The sequence below is a fragment of the Natator depressus genome, chromosome 5 (assembly GCF_965152275.1).
Source record: "Natator depressus isolate rNatDep1 chromosome 5, rNatDep2.hap1, whole genome shotgun sequence".
NCBI lineage: Eukaryota > Metazoa > Chordata > Testudines > Cheloniidae > Natator > Natator depressus.
Window position 1 is genome coordinate 46899096 of NC_134238.1, and position 19520 is coordinate 46918615.

Sequence of the window (19520 nt, forward strand, 5' to 3'; positions counted from 1 at the left end):
CTAATGTATATCTCCCCGTGCTACTGAGGATTCCTATAGAAAAAGAACACTGGCTGACAGGCTCAGATGAACCTCCTCTTTAAGCCCTTTAAAAGATAGTTTAATCGTTGAAAGGGGAACATCTATCAGCTGTGTTAAACCACAAACAAACAAAGACACATGCCAATATGCAGGTCACAGGGTCACAAGCTCCATTCTTTTGATCCACAGGGGTTTGAAATTTACAACAGCTTTGGTTTCTGAAGAACCTGGAGAACAGGATTCTTGTCAGTTTCAATCCCCTGCTGATTTACAAGAATAGAACTGGCAGGAAGAACTGATGGATAGTGACAGTAGCATGTATGCATACACAAACTTAACATCCTCGGTTTGCTGTTGACGCATTCAGATGAAGAGCGGAGATTGTTACATGTTTGTAGCCTTTGTTTTACAGAGCTACTAATGAAACATGTAAAGAGAGAAATTTAAGTATTTTATCCCAATTTTGTATTGCAAAATTGTAAATTGTAAATTGCTAAGGATGTGATGTGCTGATACAGCTGAATAGATGAATATAAAACTAGGCCAAGATTTTCAGACAAGACTAGTGATTTTGGGTGCTGAAGTTGAGACATCTTAATGAGACCTGATTTTTGAAAGAGCAGTCGGCTCAGCATTTTCTGATAATCAGGCTCCCTCACAGATGTCTGAAATCATGTCTCTTCTGAAACACAGTATTTGAAAGCAAACAAACAAAAAAATAAAGAAAAAATGTCATTGATTATTCTATCACCTATTATTAAATTATTTGAACTCCACTGAGTGCTGTCCACACACATATCAATTCTCCCAAGATAAGGCTGTAATCAGGTCCCATTATAAGCTCAGTTTTTAGCTCCTTTACAACTTTGGCTAGAAAAATTGGTTTGGCTTGAAGATTTCCAAATTTACTTTGAAGACAAAGAATTGTTTTGTTATCTGCAGTTTTTCCTCTCAATTTTTATGTAGCATTACAATATTTTTTTAAACGAAATCTACTGGTCTTGGTTTGCAGTATATAGATATGCTTATTGATATTATTTAATATATCTGAACCACAGAAAACAAATGTTGAACAATTTGTAACATAGCCAGAAAAGGTTACTTAAAAAATTGCCATGATCAAAATTCGCTAACAGAGGGCATGCCAAAAGGTGTACTGCCACTTGCAATCTCGTTTTTACAGAAAAATGTACATTTATATTCTGTATATTCTTTCAGCAACAGAACTTCTAAAATATTTCATTTTTCACTTAAAAAATTCCTAAATTGTGTTCTCTTTTCTGGAAATCACATGCAATTGTTCTGGAAAGAAATCAGATTTTCAAAAATATTAAAAGTGGTTTAAATATCAGAGCCAAATTTTGCTGTTTAAACAAAAACACTTGAAGGACAGCCTTTTAAAATGGTTTTAAATGCAAGAACAATTATAAATTGATGTCTCTGAAAGAATACAGGATCCTGAAGGCTCCAGCTCAAGCTGTGTTTATGCAGGATTCGGAAAACGAAGATCAAGAGTCACATAGGGAAACGGGGGACAGTAATGGGAAAATAAGGGAAAGACAGAAGCAGTGAAGAAAAAGTGAGTGAACCAATCATTCATACATTTAAAACTTACTCTTTTTAAAGATAAATCATGATCACTAGAGCCCTGTGCGGATATAAAATTTGTATCTGCATCTGATCCGTGATCTGCAGAAATGATCTGTGGATATAAAGCAGATATCCGCAGATTTGCAGGGCTCTAATGATCATCTATTACAAATGTCATACTTGTTTAATAGAACTATGAAAAGCTATTTTTGTATTTTATTTTCTTGTATTTTACTCAATACATCATAATTATGGAGCAATAGTAGCTACTCCACGGTTTAGATTGATGCTAGTTTCCCATTATAAAACTAGTTTTTAAGCTCCCCACAATTTATATCTAGGAGACCAGAAGGAACAGAGATTGGGGTAAGGATCTAAGAGGTCACATGGACCCTGGTCTAAAAATGGGGATTCTGGAGGAGGAACACAGAAGGGGCATGGAATAGGGGTGGGGGACAAAGGGAAGTAAGACATGGAAAGTGAGTGCTGGGGACCAGAAAAGCCATGAGAGAGTGTAGCACACTGAGGGTGGCACAAACAAGGCTGCACAGGGGACTAAGACGAAGCATGGAAAAGAGGATAAGGATACCAAGAAAAATAAAAGGGTGCATGGAAGAAAAAGGAATGGGAGTGTCTGGAAAGGAGCGTAAAGCACTGGGAGACACATGGGGCACAGGACCTGGAGATGGCAGAACAAGAGACATTAAAAAGATATGATAGGGACTAGAGTGGGCATGGAGATAGTTACAAGGAATCAGGAAAAGGCACAGAGAAGAATGTAGAGGACCAGGATAAATCATGGAGGGGGTGAGTTATAGGTAAAAGTGTGAATAAAAGCTTTATATGTTTACAATTTTTTAGTCAAAAAGGATGAAGGGTTATATGGCTGTGGCAAGGCCAGACATTGTAACACTGGGGTGTTTCTGAAGGTGGACTTTAAAAAAAAAAAAAAAAGCCAATGTAAAAAAGAAGCTGGACTCAAATCAAACACACTTTCAATCTTAACCCTTTCTTTTTTAAAATTTTGTTTATTTGAACCCCTGCCTGTAAGGTGTTAAAATAATGTTTGCCAGTATGATTCATTAAATGCATAATTTTACATTAGATGTAAAACTTGCTTGAATGAGGTTTTTCTGTCAGTTTTGGCAACCTGGAAGTATTTCTATTTTTGGTACTCAGTTTCTGTTTATATTATATGCTTTGTTAACCCCTTTCTTCTTTATATTTAGGCCAGGTCTACACTATAAATTTATATCGGTATAACGATGTCACTCTGGGATGTGAAAAATCCTCATGCCTGAGCAAAGCAGTTATACCAACCTTAACACACCCACCCACCCACCCTCCCATGTAGGCAGCACTACACCAATGGGAGAACTTCTCCTGCCGACATAGCTACCGCCTCTCATGGAGGTGGAGTTATTAAGCTGACGGGAGAGCTCTCTTCTATTGTATTAGAATGTCTTCACCATACACGCTACAGCGGTGCAGCTATACCAATGTAAATTTGTAGTATAGGCCTGCCCTTACACTACTTATTCATAAGTGATTTTGAAAACCAACAAAAAAAAATCACAAATCCTTGTCATTTTGTTCTCTGCACTGTACAATATTATGTAGCTAAATTTTACTACATTGATTACACAAATATAAGGCGTGACTTTCTTTTTTGGGTGCCAAGTTTGTAATAATGTTCCACCAACATACAATTTGCCTCCTCTTTTTGTAGCAAGATAATCAAAATGAAACTAAACGACTATATCAATGATCCCCAAACTGTGGGGCGTGCCCCGCTATGAGGGCACAGAGGAATGTTTGGGGCAGGGCAGAGTGGAGCCCAGGCCAGTCCCCACAGTGGGTGGGGAGGGAGCATGACCCAGCCCCATCTACCCCCAGCTCTGCTCTGGCCCCACCCCCAGCTACAGCCCCAAACACAGCCCAGCCCTGGCCCCAGGTTGCAGCTCCTGGCTGCAGTCCCAGCCACAGCTCCGGCCCCTGACCATTGCCTGGTTCCTGGATGCAGCCACAGCCACAGCTCCCGTGGGGCGTGGACAGATTACATTATAGCTGGGGGGGAGCATGACATAAAAAGTTTGGGGCCTACTGCACTATATGCAATTAAACCTTGAAGGTATCTCTACACTACATACTAAACATGGGTTTGTTGGACCTGGACTTGTGGACTTGGTGTTCCCCAAGCTTCCACACTGTATCGTACAACTTGATTTACAGTTCCTGGAACTAGCTGTCACGGGACCATACTATGCAGACCTTCTGACTCGGGTCCGCAGCTTGACCTGCATTCATACTGCAAAATAATAGGACTTGGACCAGTCTCACAACAGGACTTGGGCTCTGACATACCCCCTATTCCCCCCACGAAGGATCCTAGGACCTAAGTCCTGAGTGCTTGCTGACTTGAATCTGACTGATGTGTGTGTGTGGATGGAAGGGGAGCAGGGACTGGATTAAAACCAGAGTCAGAGCCTAGGCTAAGGCCATGTCTACACTAGAGAGTTTACAGTGGCACAGCTGTACTGATTCAGCTGCACAGCTGTAAGATCTCCCATGTATGCTGATGGGACTGGGAGAGAACTCTCCTGTCGACATAATTAAACCACTCTTAACGAGTGACAGTAGCTATGTTGGTAGGAGAGCATCTCCTATCCACATAGCACTGCTCACACCAGTGTTTCTGTCAGTGTACTTATGTCACTCAGGGGTGTGTTTTTTCACCCCCCCCCCCGTGATATAAGTTATATGGACAAAAGTGCTAGTGTAGACATAGCCCTAGTGTGCAGTACAGACATGCCCGCTCATGCCAGAAAAGCAGACTGTCAGAGTCACACATCGGTGCAGAAAGGATTTCGTTCAAAACCACTATGCAGTTCAGAGATTAGCACATTTATTTTGAGTAGGGCAGGGGACAGTGCAGTGAATGGCCTTTCCCCCCAAGTCTCTCTCGCTCAGTCTGGAGGGGAGGCGGGAACTGGGCAGAGGGTGATCTGGCTGCTGCTGGTTTCCCTCTTTCTGTCTCAGCTCCTCAGTGACCCGCGTGAGTCCCAGCCCCTTCTGTACCGACCCCACGAAAAGTGGACAGAGCCCAGCGTGCCCAGGACGGGAGGACGCTGCGGCTAGGCGCGGCATGTTTTACCTGTGGATGGGAAGAAGCTTCACTGCCGAGCTCCCCCTGCTCTGTCTCTCAGCTCAGAGCCGGAGGCATCTAACTTCCCTGCTCCCCCCCCACTTCCTGTGTTCTCATTGTCCCCCCCCTCCCCCGCCTCCATATTGGTTAAGGGAAACGTCTGTAACTGGAGGAAACACCGAGCCTGTTCCCCGAAGGGCCACGCCGGGGGGAAGGGAGGGAAGCCAGCCTCAACTGACAGCCGCAGTGGGGAGGACGAGGACACGGGGGTGGGGGGAGGGACGATGTGCCTCCTTCCTTGCCCTACCTGGGAAGAGGAACCCGCTCCCGCCCGTCAGACAGGGGCTAGAGGAAAGAGCGGGTGACAGGTCAGGGTACAGACCAGCCTCCCTATTGCCTTAACCGAAGTGAAGCCGCAGCTACGCACCTGGGCGGGCGCTGGCTAAACGACTGGGGGGGAGGCCGTAATTAGAAGACACACAACCGAACCAAAATGGCCGTCCTCAGCTTCCAAATCAAAAGCGGAGGCCTTCCCCCGCCCTAGACTACAACTCCCAGGATGCAGTGCTCCATGAGGGCATCATTCCCCCCCACCCATGGCATTCCCATGATGCATCGCGCCATCAGACCCTCCCTGCATCGTGCCCCTCCCTCCAGACTACAATTCCCAGCAAGCAATGCGCCCCCCCTCCACAGTGGGGCTGAGGGGAGTTGGTAAATAGTAGCAGAGAGCGAGCTCCTGCCTGGAGGAAGATGGCGGCAGCAGCTGTGGTGGCGCTCTGAGCGGAGACAGGCACTCGTCCCTCGCACTGTGGCTCTCGCTGTGAGTCGGGGCCGCGGCGCTGCAGTGAGGGCAGAGGCGGAGAGTCGAGTCACGGAGCCACGGCCCCGGTAGCTGCAGAGAGGGCAGGCGCGGCTGGCGCCCCCCCGGGAGCCGAGAGGTGTCGCCCAGGTAGAGCCCACCCGGCCGTCGCTCCCGTCCCCAAGGCAGGAAGAGGCTGCTGTGGGCGGGGGCCGTTCGCTGTTTCCCTGCTCGGTGGTGGCTGCGGGCGGCGTCTCCATGTCGGACAACCAGAGCTGGAATTCCTCCGGCTCCGAGGAGGATCCCGAGACCGAGTCCGGGCCGCCTGTTGAGCTCTGCGGGGTCCTCAGCAAGGTGAGCAGCCCCTTCCCCCGCACCACCTGGGGGACTCGGAGCCTCCTCCTTCCCGGGCGCTTGGGCACCGTGCGCACCCCCGCGCTGCCCGGCAGAATCGGGCTAGGATCCCCTGTCTCGCCTGGTTACCCGCCTGCGGGGCAGCCCCGCAGCCCTTTTCGCCTGCGGAGACAGGGCTCTGGCTTGGCTGGGGCAGCGGCCGCATGACCTGGGGGAGCCTGGCAATGAGTCACTCGCCGCAAAAGATCCACTCCCAGCCCGCGGGAGGGGCTCTAACGGCCCGCACACACCGCGAGGCCGTCCCCTCCAGCCCGCCCTGCTGCGAGAGGAACCCCCGCAGTACTCCCAGCTCTCCCCCGTCTCTCCGGGAGAAGCTAAGCGCCGCTTTCAGTGCCCTCCTTCCTGTAAACTAGGCGGGGCGGGGAGCCTTTCCTCGCGGAGAGGCTGTGGAGACAGTCTTAAAATCCACCCTCCAAACGGATGGGGGAGTCTCTCCTAGTTTCCTTCCCCTCCTAAATGAGGAGGCATCCTCGGCATGAATGAGCGTCCCCTTGTCCCTTCTTTCTCGATCCCCCCACTTTGCACCCCACCCTTTGACTCACCCTCCCCAAGTGTAAATTTTGGGACAGCAGGGTCTGTAACTAGAATAATTCTCATGCAGAATGTGAGTGCTGGCAGCGAGGGCATCTCCATTCATCAGGTTTTTGACTGGAGCCTGGCAATCCTATCCTAGGTAGTGTGCGTTGCGGGCTAGGTTGTATTGATACCTGTGCTGACTGATGTAGGACTACACGCTGAGCCTGTGTGTGGGAGAGGGAGAGTTCTTGGGGTTGCAGAGGAAATGCTGCTTTTTTTTTTTTCCTTGCCAAGACTTTTTTTGCAGGAAGTAGCAGCGTGTGATGTGCACATACAAATCACTTCCAATCAATAGGGATACGTCAAAGAGGAGTGGCATGGCCTTTAGTCCCAGCATCAAAACAGTGCAATAAAATATCCTTGCAGTGGGAGATCCGAGTGAAGGGTGGGGAACAAGGGAAAATTGCGGGAATGCTTGCTTAAAAAAATTTTTTTTGCTTATATTTGTGGGGGGCGTGGGGAAGGATTAAACCTATTCCTCCCTTTGTATTACTGTGAATTTAATAAATCAGTTTGATGTGTGTGAGATGAGGTTAGGGAATTCAGTTTTAAGGAGTGTTTTAAAGACTAAATATTCTGAGCGAACAATTTCGGTAGCAGAAAGTAGCTTTTTAATTCTCTGGATATTTGGGTATATATTGAGATGTTGTTTTTGCATCTCTCTGTCACTTTACACTGTGAGGAGGGGTTTAAGCCAGAACTGAATGCATGATCTCGGTATCCCATGACCTGTGAACATCCCCTGTTTACTGAAAAACCTATGGTACTGTTTTTGTGAGAGAGTAGGACTCTGTTTATGAACTCTTTCCAATTAAAAAAAATGTTTGAGCTCATAGAGGGGAGCAATGTTGAGGAGAGGAGGCAGGCCTTGGCACACTGATCTGCAGGGTCTCATATCTGATGGTGGGGAGGGACAGGAGGTATGTTATAGTAGGTTTTTTACGTGATGATTTGGTTCGGAAATGTGGTTTATTGCCTGACATTTCTGCAATGTTACCACCTTTTTAGGTGATTCAGATCATTAAGTAGAAATGATCTGGTATTTGTTTGTAGTATGCCATCCATTTTAATATTGGCAAATGAAATGGAGTCTAAAAATTGTATTCTAAATCTTAATGGTGGGTTTTCATGTATGCTAAATCCCAAGGTGTTTCCCAAACATCTGTGTCTTATTATACATGCACTATGTACAATTTTTGAGTTTTGTTTGTAGTGCTTATGCTTATATTACAGCTATTGTCTTTTCTGTTAACTTCCAAGTGAAAACACATAATGAAAAATAATCTGAATTGTGAAATATGATAAAACCTGTTGCAGTGAACCTGCTGGAAGATATTATATGAGTGACTGTCTAACTTAATGTCTTCTGTAACACCTGCAAGGCAAATGGGTTTAACTGAAATTATTGCATAATAATGTGTTTTGTCAGCAAATAAAAATTAAATATAAAAAAAAGCTTTTTAAAAACAAGACTCCAAACCAGTAATAAAAGGTTGCATTTCTTTACATTCCCTGTGGTGTTTTAGGTGCTCAGGATTTCATCATTTTTGCAGGAGGGAAAAGCCTGAGCTTATGGCTTGTCTATAGAGGAAGTTCATGGGGAAGTTAGTGCAAAATAGCGAGGATGTTAATTTAAAGTGCAGTAGCTATTCTGCACTACCCCCTTGTGGTCATTCTGATTCTGTACTAAGAGTGCTTGAACCTAAGCACCACAAAAGCACTTTTAGTGTGGAAGAAGAGTGTCCACACAAGGAGCTAGTGCAGAATAGCTATTTTAGGGTCTTTTCTCGGTCTAGATAAGCCCTCATTATTCCACAAGTAAGGGGAAAAGAAGCTAAATTTTAAGTTTTTTTTTTTATTTTTAAATGTATTTTGAATGCCTAAATTTTCCCATGCATTGTCCTACTGATTAGAAATTTTAACCATTTGAAAAGCACTTTTTACAATGTGTGTATTGTTCATCACTTAAAGGTGGATACAAACTAGGAAAGATTTTCAGGTATATCAAACTTTTTAGTTTGTGTCACATGTAAATAAATTCACTTGTTCAAACAGTTAGAATTTTCTTTACCAGAGATCTTTTCTTCCGTTCAGTATTACGTTGAAGACATAATGGTGAATTTGGGAAACTTTTTCAGAGCAACAGACCAATGTCATAAGCACAAGATTCTGATTAATAAAAGCTGTTCAAAGGTACCATCTAACTTGTGTTAGTGGAGGAACGACTCTCTTCCCTTTTCCCATTCTCCTGCCTTACAATGAAAGAATCCTCCTGTTATAATGAAAGAAACATAAAATATTTTTCAGCATTTCCTCATCTTGTTTCAGTGAGAATTTTCATTTTAGAACCACTATCATGATCTACTAAACATTTAAGAACAATTTTACGAACAACATTTTTGTACTCACTTTCCCATTATTGCCCGTTAAGTAGTATATCCTCTTCTAACTCGTTGTTGCTTTGAGCCGAATAATTTAGAGAGAACTTGAATGCCAAAGTGTGTGCCCAGTGCTGTACGTAACAGACATGGGTCTTACAGATTGTTACCATGTAAGACTTACACAGATCGTACAGTCCAGACATGATGATAGATATCAGACATACAAAATACATTGAGGATCAAATCTTCATTCAGTGAGTTTAGGTTTTCTTTGTTTGGAAGTATGAACAATGTATGATGCATTGTCATTAATATATTAAATACAGAATTCCATTGTTGTGAACTCGACGTTGTAAACAATTGTGACATTATTGGACAAGTCTGGTTAAGAGTAGGATATACAAGTATCTTGGTAATCAGCAGCTAATGAGTCAGGGTGTACAGTGTTAGAACCCAAAAGTGACTTTGAGACTCTGGTAAATGTTAAGTTACTAGTGTGAAAATGGTGATTTTTAATCTACAGAACTGTATTTCTGTATTTATATTGCTGTGAAGGGGGATTAGGGGAGCACCTTGTATAAATGAATCTTTATATGATCTAGAGAATGAGACTTTTAAAACAGTATCTTTATCTTATGGAAACAGTTCTTATGAAAGCTCACGTTCTGTTTTACTTAAATGGAAAGTTTAGCAACATTAAAACCAAAAGATTAACTTCTAAGCCTAAAAAAGATAAAACCTATATTTTTTACCAATTAATAGTTCTAATTTTTCACTAAACTACTTTCTGCATCAGTGCTCTTAATTGTAAAGAACATTTTGTTTTAGTTGGGTGTGATACCGCTTTTACAGACGACATAATTTTAGTCTTATTGTTAATGAAGCAAAATTGGCTTAAGGTACTGTGCAACACAAATGGTTGATGAAAAATGTTGAGAGTTCTGATCAAGCGGATAGCAAATCCATCATTTGGGGAGAACTTTGAAAAACTTTTTCTAGTTTTTAAATAACGAAATTTAATAAGCAAACAAGGTGTCTTCTCATCAGTATTTTTACTATTTTCAGACCTTGCTCAGCTTTTTGAGATTTATTTCTTTGTTCTCTACAGTGGACCAACTACATTCATGGGTGGCAGGACCGATGGGTAGTTTTGAAAAACAACACTCTAAGTTACTACAAATCTGAAGATGAAACTGAGTATGGCTGCAGGGGCTCGATTTGTCTGAGCAAGGCTGTTATTACGGTAAGCACTATCTCAAAGTTGATGTCTTTCATGTTTCACTAGACCTTTATAGATAGATTTTTTTTTTTTTTTTTTTTACATTTATGGACAAAAAGCTTGGTGTAAATGGCTAAGGAAAATGAATTTTATGATGGTATGTCCTCTTTTGTCAGTGGTTTAAAAGCAATATGTTTGCAACCAAACAGGGAACATATGTGAGATAATAAAGAATAAATATGCAGTCTAGGATGGAGATCATGATTGACTTCTTCACTCCTCTGACACAACAGAATATTCTACAATAAAAGTAAAGGCCGTCTGTGCAGTAGACGGAGTTTTCTTGGGAGTTGACCCAAGCCTGTGGAATGAACTCCCATGAGGAGTAGAGCCCATCACAAACCTAATCAACTTCTGCTCCAGGTGCAAGATGTTTCTGTGACCTTGTCTTCTCTAACATAAATATAGCTCTGTGTGTGTGTATGCCTGCCCATGTCCATTCATGTAAATGTAGAAATATTAAATTATAAAGTCCAGAACACTTCACTTTGCACACTTCTCCCCTGTCGAAAGGAAGAGAAAATGTATGATGAATGTTAGTCACGCTGCTTAATTGAACTCTTGGAAGGAACTCAGATACTACAGTGTCTAGAATCTAATAGAATAGAATTCAAAAAAGTGAAACCGCTCCAGCAAGCCTGGAAACTTTGTGGGTTTTTTTTTAGCTTTAGGAATATTATTGTATGGTTTCACATGGTTTAATACTATATAGAGAGCTACAAAATGTGCAGCAACTTTGCAAGGATAACATTTGATGGGTTCAGTTGAATATTTGTCATCCTTTGAGTGAGTTATGTGATATGGGAAATACCAGATAGTGTTTTGTAGTATATAATTGGACAAAAGCAGCAATGCTTAAACTTTCTGCAAGCCCAAAAACCAGAACGTGTTCAGTTTTTATAGTTGTAAAGTGGGGGTGAGGTGAGAACTTTACTACTTATAAATATTCCTGTCACAAAAGCTGCAGTTTGAAGGTATTTGATTGGATTAATGATATAAACTACTAATTTTGAAAGGTAGATTTGAAAAAAGTAAGACTTTTCCATTTGGATGTTTGGCAGTTACAAACATCCATCATCTAAAATGATTGTTAAAAATAGCATATTATGCTATACTTAAAGCTTTTTAAAAAAATGGGTACCTTGTTCTGACCCACTAAGGAGCATATGGTGCACAACAGTGGGCTATACAAATACTCCTTTACTGGATATACTTTGAACACACTAATTAAGGCCGGGTCTTAAAAAAATTTACCTGACACTTATTAGTCAAAAGGGCAAACATGATAGCCAGTGGTAGACATGAAGTGGGGTAGTGGCAGGAAGGTGGCCTTAGAGAGCTCTAGGTAGAGTGTCTTGTTGAGAAGTAAGGCCCATCCCTAGCAGCCTGAAATCTAGCTTCTGTGGTGGATAGTACTGAGATTTCTATTAGAGTTCTTAAAGCAGGATCCAGCAAAAAGGGAAGTTGGAATCTTTCATATCTGCTGGCTAATAGGTGTCTAAACTTGAAGGTCAACATGCATGCATACAGCTGCTGGAAGGCAGAAGGAGCTCTCCGTCTCCCCTCGCCATCTACAGCTTCTTAGCTGCTAGAAGGTACAGTGGACTCTTCACCACTTTGCCCCCTCTCAGAACCTCTTGAACATGGTAAGGAAGAGTGGGGAAGAATTCTGCTACTCCATTTTTGTTGGTAGGGAGTACATCTCCCAAATAACTTAAGTGACTGTCCCTTTTGCTCAATTTTATCAGGATTATAAAATTGACGTGATTCTTGAGTTCCACTATTTTGGCTTTTGAATTCTGAAGGGCTTCAGCAAAACTGAGCAGAGTCCTGTTGATACCATGCTGCTGATGGCAGGCAAAGCTTTGAATGTTAGTGTAGGCACTAGGAGCTCAGGAAAACTATTATGTCAGTTAACTTTCCAAATGTTAAAGAAGTGTACTGTCTGATACTATCAAGGGCTAAAAATTCTTTAAATCAAAGCTTATTCAGAAATTGTTGGCTTAGGCCCCAGTACTCTAGAAGGAGTACTTCCCACTTGTTCTGGTTAGTAGCAAGTCAGCGAGCAGACTCTTTAACCCTGAATTATTGAGGAAAGCATAGACTAGTTAGCTGAATGAGCCTCCAAACCGGATTTTGTTTCACAGACGTTCTGTGGGCAAGTTCAGACATGTGAATAGATGTTAGAAGCCTCTAACTGGTAGGACTGGTAGGTTCTCATTTGGGGTAATATTTTAAGAGTTTCCGCTTACGTGGATTAAGCATAGGTGACATGGATCTTGAGTAAAGTATGACACTCCGATTACAATTTAGTATGGCTAATTTGTTTCATCAATATAAAATCTGAATAATGTAATCAGAGTATGTTTAGGCTTTTTAGAACTGGATGAGCACAATAACATTGGGATTCTTAAGGGATTTTTGTTACATAAAAAGTAGACAATAACTTACATTTATAATTACATTTCAGTCACGAGTTTCTTAACACAATAAGGGTAGAAAATGCAACTGAATGTCAATCAAATTAAGAAATCTAAAATGTGCATCAGCTATAAATAGCTACCTGCAAGGAAATCTTAATGTTGGCCCTCAGATTTTCTTTTAATCGTCACAACAGAGCTAGTTGGCTTATGTATTTATACTCAAACTCTATATAAAAACATTAGTAACTGATAAGATAAATAGATGAAGGGCAGAAGACTTGTGTATCAGCAGAAATTGTTCTCTACTGTGTCTGGTCTATGATTGCATCAATGGAAAGTGGAAATCTTGACTTATCTTGACTTCTCACTATCAACTAGTGTGTGGCGATGATACTGAATTGACAAAGTCAGAATCTTTATTAGGAATATCTACTTGTACAGACCTCTATTAGGCTTTAAATTTAACCTATCTTTAGTGTCTCATGATCTTGCCAGATCTCATAAGTTAGGCATAGTTAATAGTTGTGTACAGGTTCTTAATGGCAAACAACAATGCAGGAAGTGGAGTGTGCGACAATCTTTCCTCTGAATTGATATTGAAAGAACTGCCTCAGCATGATGCTAGATGGCACTATACGAATAGGTGATATCTTTGGTCTGAGACATAAAACATTTTGTTATTAAAGGACAACTTCCATGATGCTTTCTTGAAAGAAAAGGTACAGGTTCTCTTATGTGATGGGCAAATTCACATTTAGGTAGTCATGCATATTCAAAACTTGCCTGCAGTTTCAACTGGAGACTTTTTTTTTTTCATTTTTACTTCTTTCTTATAAAGGATTATTTAGTGCTTCTCGTTCAGAATGACTACATTTCATTGATCAGTAAGCTTTTAAGGGTAGAAAGTAACTATCCAGAATTATGGCAGTACTTCCATTGTAGCTTACAGTATTAGGACAACAATAATATTGTGCATGTGGGAAGAAAAGGAGTACTTGTGGCACCTTAGAGACTAACCAATTTATTTGAGCATAAGCTTTCGTGAGCTACAGCTCACTGCATCCGATGAAGTGAGCTGTAGCTCACGAAAGCTTATGCTCAGATAAATTGGTTAGTCTCTAAGGTGCCACAAGTACTCCTTTTCTTTTTGGAATACAGACTAACATGGCTGTTACTCTGAAACCTGTCATTGTGCATGCTGGTTACTGAGACACAATACCAGCCATGAGACCTGATAACATGATTGTAAGGGAGCCACTCCCCCCCCCCCCCCCCAACCTCCTCTTCTGATCTCTTCTAGATGCTAGCAATGCTACTATATAGAATAGAGTTTACTAGTGCTTTTGCTGGTATTAGTTCTCTTTGTAGTGGGGAAACAGCCCTCCTCAAACCAGCATTGCTTGCCAAGGCGGGAGACTCCCTGAGCTGTCCCTTCTAGCTGCTGACCCCTCTCTCCCTGCTGAGGTCTAATTAAAAAAATAAAACCACAACTGTAGGTTACAGATTAGATCTTGTTCCTCATTATTGCTTTGAACACTGACCAGGAGACTTCTGTACTGTTCTGCAGGAGGCCTCTGTTTTTGTGCTTCATGCCATCACTGCTGATGTGCAAAAGAAGGACAAACTGCTGTTAGATTTCCATAGTACCAGCTCTCAATGGTCATATGGCTCAGCAGAATGTGTATAGTATTACTATAGTCCTAGCTCTAGTAGCAAGGATTGCATTACTACTAAAGTTGCTGTTTTCATATAATATAGCTTGTAAAATTCTTTGAAAACCTTCAGAATTAAAAAAATGCCCATTTTATGAGGTGTGCACATTGTCAGAACAGCCCTTCAGCATGGAGCTGAACAGATGATTTTACTAAACATTTGGGAAAATGTCATGTTTGAGAAATCCTCAGAGAATCTTAAACTCTAATGGTCATATGCTACTAAACTTTATTACAAGAAGTAACTGATGCATGCAAGCACTGCCCCCCGTATCATTGCTCCAAATAATCTATGACTTCACTGCAAATGGGCTTCTTTATTAAAACAGTGACATCATGCAGTTTTAATCAGCAGGTTTCAGAGTAACAGCCGTGTTAGTCTGTATTCGCAAAAAGAAAAGGCGTACTCGTGGCACCTTAGAGACTAACCAATTTATTTGAGCATAAGCTTTCGTGAGCTACAGCTCACTTCATCGGATGCATACTGTATGCATAACAGTATGCATCCGATGAAGTGAGCTGTAGCTCACGAAAGCTTATGCTCAGATAAATTGGTTAGTCTCTAAGGTGCCACAAGTACTCCTTTTCTTTTTAATCAGCAGTGATTCCTATATTCTACTGTAGAAAAACTGTTTTTATTTTCCATTTGGAAGACCAGACAAGACTTGTCAATTTTCATTCAGTTGTATAGATTTTTCTCAATTTTTGCTTATATTTACACTGAGATTGTTGTGACCAAACCAATAAAATTGTGAAATGGATGGACACTGAAGTAAATGAATAAGTACCAAGGACCATTCTTGAGTTTTTCGTAACATTTTGTTGTCATATTTCTGTATTGTAAAGAGAGATGTTTTAGATTTAAACACTTACAGTGACTGCACTTGGGACATGAGTAATCATCATAATTTGGTATCTCAAAGAATACAAAGAGATTGGAATAGGTGACAATGTCCTCTTCATTAAAGTCTCTAATTTGTTTATGCTTACCAAAAGCAACTTTTTCTACAGACTTGGTAAATACTCAAGTTTTTCAGCAAGCTAACATTTCTGATTTCCTTTTCATGACCTAATTTATTTCTGGATTATTTACAGTGTGGTCTTGGTTACCACTGTGTATTGGGAACTAATGGTGAAAGCTAAAAGGAAATATAGGAAGAGTCAGTGAAATCCTTCTTTAAATAGACTGGCTTTTCAAACAGTAAGAGAGGATGTCCTACATTTGTCAATTTGAACACATACAGATGACAGGTTTCAGAGTAACAGCCATGTTAGTCTGTATTCGCAAAAAGAAAAGGAGTACTTGTGGCACCTTAGAGACTAACCAATTTATTTGAGCATGAGCTTTCGTGAGCTACAGCTCACTTCATCAGATGCATACTGTGGAAACTGCAGAAGACATTATATACACAGAGACCATGAAACAATACCTCCTCCCACCCCACTCTCCTGCTGGTAATAGCTTATCTAATTATCTAAAGTGATCATCAAGTTGGGCCATTTCCAGCACAAATCCAGGTTTTCTCACCCTCCGTGCCCCCCCCCCCCCCACACACACACACAAACTCACTCTCCTGCTGGTAATAGCCCATCCAAAGTGACCACTCTCTTCACAATGTGTATGATAATCAAGGTGGGCCATTTCCTGCACAAATCCAGGTAACCAGTTTCCACAGTATGCATCTGATGAAGTGAGCTGTAGCTCACGAAAGCTCATGCTCAAATAAATTGGTTAGTCTCTAAGGTGCCACAAGTACATACAGATGAGTTTCCTGTGTGAAATCCCTTTCAGAGAGTCTCCATGTTTTACAACCTGAAAATATAATTTAACTCTTGATTTCTACTTTCTTACTAGTAAAAATAAGAACCTGGGGTGTCAGAACTACTGTTAAACAAAAAATATGTTTAGAACAACAGTTAGATGGACATGTATTTTCTTTTTAAGTAGTCTTGTTTATAAAATACAATTTCAGCACTTGGATTAATTAAAGTTGGAAAATTTAAAGGGAAACTTGACTTTATCCGTAGTTCTAATCTCCTTAAAGTTGTCTCTTGTTGTATTTCATTTTAAAATGTATACAATGGGAAATTGAAAATGGGCTGCTGGATTTATTCAGGATGAAATTAAGCAATTTTATAACTGCATTTAAAGGATGAATAAGGATGAACTTCCCAGGTAGCCCCTTAAGTGAATCTGGGGATTAATTTTCTCCAACTTGCACATCCTGAACTCCTGAATGAGCAATATTACTAAAAAAGAAATTCCAGTTAAAATATAAATATACACTTATGACTGTTGTCCACTGGTAGGTTTGATTAAGTTTGTGCAGTCAGCCAGTTAAATTAAATGCAACCATCATTTAGCCTTTAGTTACTACAGTGGTGGGCTTTATAGAAAAGACTTGAATAGATCAATGCTATGTGTTCAGATAACAAAGCAGTGGATTTGTGTACCAAAAAAATACTATTTACACTAAAGAATAGTAACTCCTTTCCAACTCCTTAATTTGTAAAAAATAAGCCTATAAAGGCTGTTTAACAAATATTTAGCGTTTAAATAAACAGTTCATTTTTTTCCTGGTTTGGTACAGCATTTATTCAGCCGCCTCTTTACTAAACAGAGGCCCTGAACTAATTTAGAAATGGAGAATATATGGGCTGTGAAATCACTAACTAGATTCTGAGGCTTGTTTGACGTAGAAGGTGATTAGGACTTCTAGATTTTAAGGCATATCTTAAATAACCAAATGGATATTTCCAGATTTGAGAGGGTGTAAGATGGAATTGGAGAACTGATTGTAGACAGTGACCTTCGAAATAAGAGGAAGATGGGACACTAGTTGGAGAGGCAAGTGGGGGTCGGAGTAGGCTCTGAAGATGAGAGCAACTAAAACATGCTTGTATTATCAGGGGAAAGAACCAAAGGAGAATGAGAGGTTAAGGAGAAAAGTAAGGGAAGGGATGAGTGGGAGCAAGGGAGATCTGGGGATAGGATGGGCTGGGGTCACTGGGGCAAGTGGAGCTTTCTACATGAGCCCCTGCCCTGGACAATTTTTGTTTAACAATCATATTTTCCTATTTTAAAAATGTTTCTCTTTCCTATTTGTGTCTTTCACACAACAGTAGGGAAACGGGCAAAGTGGTGTTATGCACAAAATCTGAAAATGAGAAATGGTTTTTATCTTTGAATTACTGTGCTTAAGTGTTACTAGTAACTCTACTAGGTAGGTGTTTGAAGAACTGAGAATTTTAAATTGATTATGGTCCTTTAATTAGCTAACTACATTTTTGGGTGATGTGCTTGGAAAGAAAAAAAATGTCTGCTTTCTTGGGATAGCATTGATATGGAGAGGGATTCCTTTCAATAGTAGTAATTAAACTAATTCCTAAGTAAAGAGTGAAAAATAACTGACACTGATCCAGATTATGTTGAACAAGTTGTCCCAATCCACAAGTACTTACCGAAGTACTCTATTTTAGAATGTTTTTAATTTCAAACACATTGTAATAAACAGTTACTCTACAATTCAGACATGGAATTAATGATAAATTGTATAATGTAAAAAATATTTTGGACTGACTGCAGTTAGTATCCTTCAAGAGAAAAGCCATTTCTCTCAATATTGCATCGTTTTGACTTCAGCTGTGTGTTAAAACCTCTTCGAAAGTGAGGGATATCGTTTAGTACTAAATGGGCCAAAATTGTTTATTATGACCATTACTTACATACAATAAATAATACATGTATTATCATAGCACTTGTGTAGTGGGCCATGACTGGGACTCCTAAGAAATTTGTTATCAGTGTTACTTTGTTTCCTTTTTATTTTCACATTAGCTTTTTATTGAAAGATTTAAATATTAAATTTGACTGAATGTTCTGAATCAGAATATTTTGGTACCTGCAGTCTTTGTCAGAACACATGATAATTCAGGCTAGACGTGTTATACATCAGAAATGTACGTCATCCTCCGGGTTGCTGTAGCCAAAGGATTTTTGTAATGGAACACTCTTCACCCATGCTGTATCAGCGTCAAATATATACTTAACATCCTGATTGTTGCATAACTATTAAAGCTGTTAGTAATTAAACAAGGCTTGCGCCTCACACACACTTGTACTCCTTAATTCTGCTGAATCTGTGAATTTGTATTCATTTTCATAATAAATTATGGTTTGCTAACTACTAGAAATTATTACTTGTAAGATGCAGCAGAAGCTGGGCTGGGAAGGACAAACTATTAAAACTGTTTATTGAAGTGCTGACAGTTTGCTCTGGGCTGTCCAAAACAAATAGTTGTGCCTAAGAAGCTAAGAATTTAAAATATACAGGTATATTTAATAGCAAAGAATACAAAAATACTTGCAAGCAAGTTAATTTTTTTGGAGAAACTTTCAAGTCATCTTTGCAACCTAGACGCCGTGTGAAATTTTCCCATTAAATTATAACTGTCTTATGTTTACCAAATAAATTAGGCACTTGCTTGGTAAAATCTGGGGAGCAATTTACAAAATTGGGCGGTTATTGTATTAAATGTGTAGCCTATAGGTGCATAGGTATAAGTTAAGGCCCTAGTGCAATGAGCCTATAGTACACAAGGCCTGTAAAAGGTAGCTAAACTAATAAAGGCACAAGGTCAAAAAGCCCTAGCATAAGAAGCGAACCAAGAGTAAACATAGATCATAAGATAGAATGCTGTAATGAGCAAACGGCTGATAGGTAACCGCAAGATGCTAGTCTATACTAATTTAGGATGTTTTAAAATAGGGACATCAGCAGATCATGAGAAAGCCATGGTAACTAATGGATGCATATGTAAAAGATTAATAGCCTATGGAAGAGGGGTACCCCAACATTAGTAGGAAATAGGGAAAAGGGGCTGAAATTCCAATTGAATATGTATTGGATGAAGTGGTGTGAGTGTAACACATTATAAAAGCTGTATCCCAGCCTGCATGCCTTGGGAGATGTTTGGATAATGACTACTGGTGATGGTGGTGATTGTGTGGGGGAAGATGGTTCTGCAGGAGTTGCTGTGAGTATATGGATGTTCAACTCATTTTGTTTTCTCTTCTCACTTCTCACTGTCTTAATAAAACTATTACAAATATAGAAAGTTTTTCCTAAGTGTGCGTTGCAACCATGCACACTGAAGTTCCCAATTAGACAGGGTGA

The 19520-nt window shown here is 40.6% G+C and overlaps 2 protein-coding genes across 5 annotated transcripts in view; one reads left to right on the top strand and one right to left on the bottom strand.

Annotated features, from left to right (window-relative positions):
- POLK (DNA polymerase kappa) overlaps positions 1-4842 on the bottom strand; it is a 115344-nt gene extending 110502 nt beyond the window's left edge. Inside the window, exon 1 of the mRNA XM_074952708.1 lies at positions 4766-4842. The gene's annotated coding sequence lies outside the window, so the exon portion shown is untranslated. The remainder of the gene's footprint in view (positions 1-4765) is intronic.
- Positions 4843-5444: 602 nt separating this feature from the next.
- Positions 5445-19520, top strand: part of CERT1 (ceramide transporter 1) — a 161978-nt gene continuing 147902 nt past the window's right edge. For all 4 annotated transcript variants that reach the window (XM_074952711.1, XM_074952712.1, XM_074952713.1 and 1 more), the window contains exons 1-2: positions 5445-5912; positions 10038-10172. In XM_074952711.1, coding sequence (XP_074808812.1) covers positions 5817-5912; positions 10038-10172 — 231 coding nt within the window. In that variant the 5' untranslated portion in view covers positions 5445-5816. The remainder of the gene's footprint in view (positions 5913-10037; positions 10173-19520) is intronic.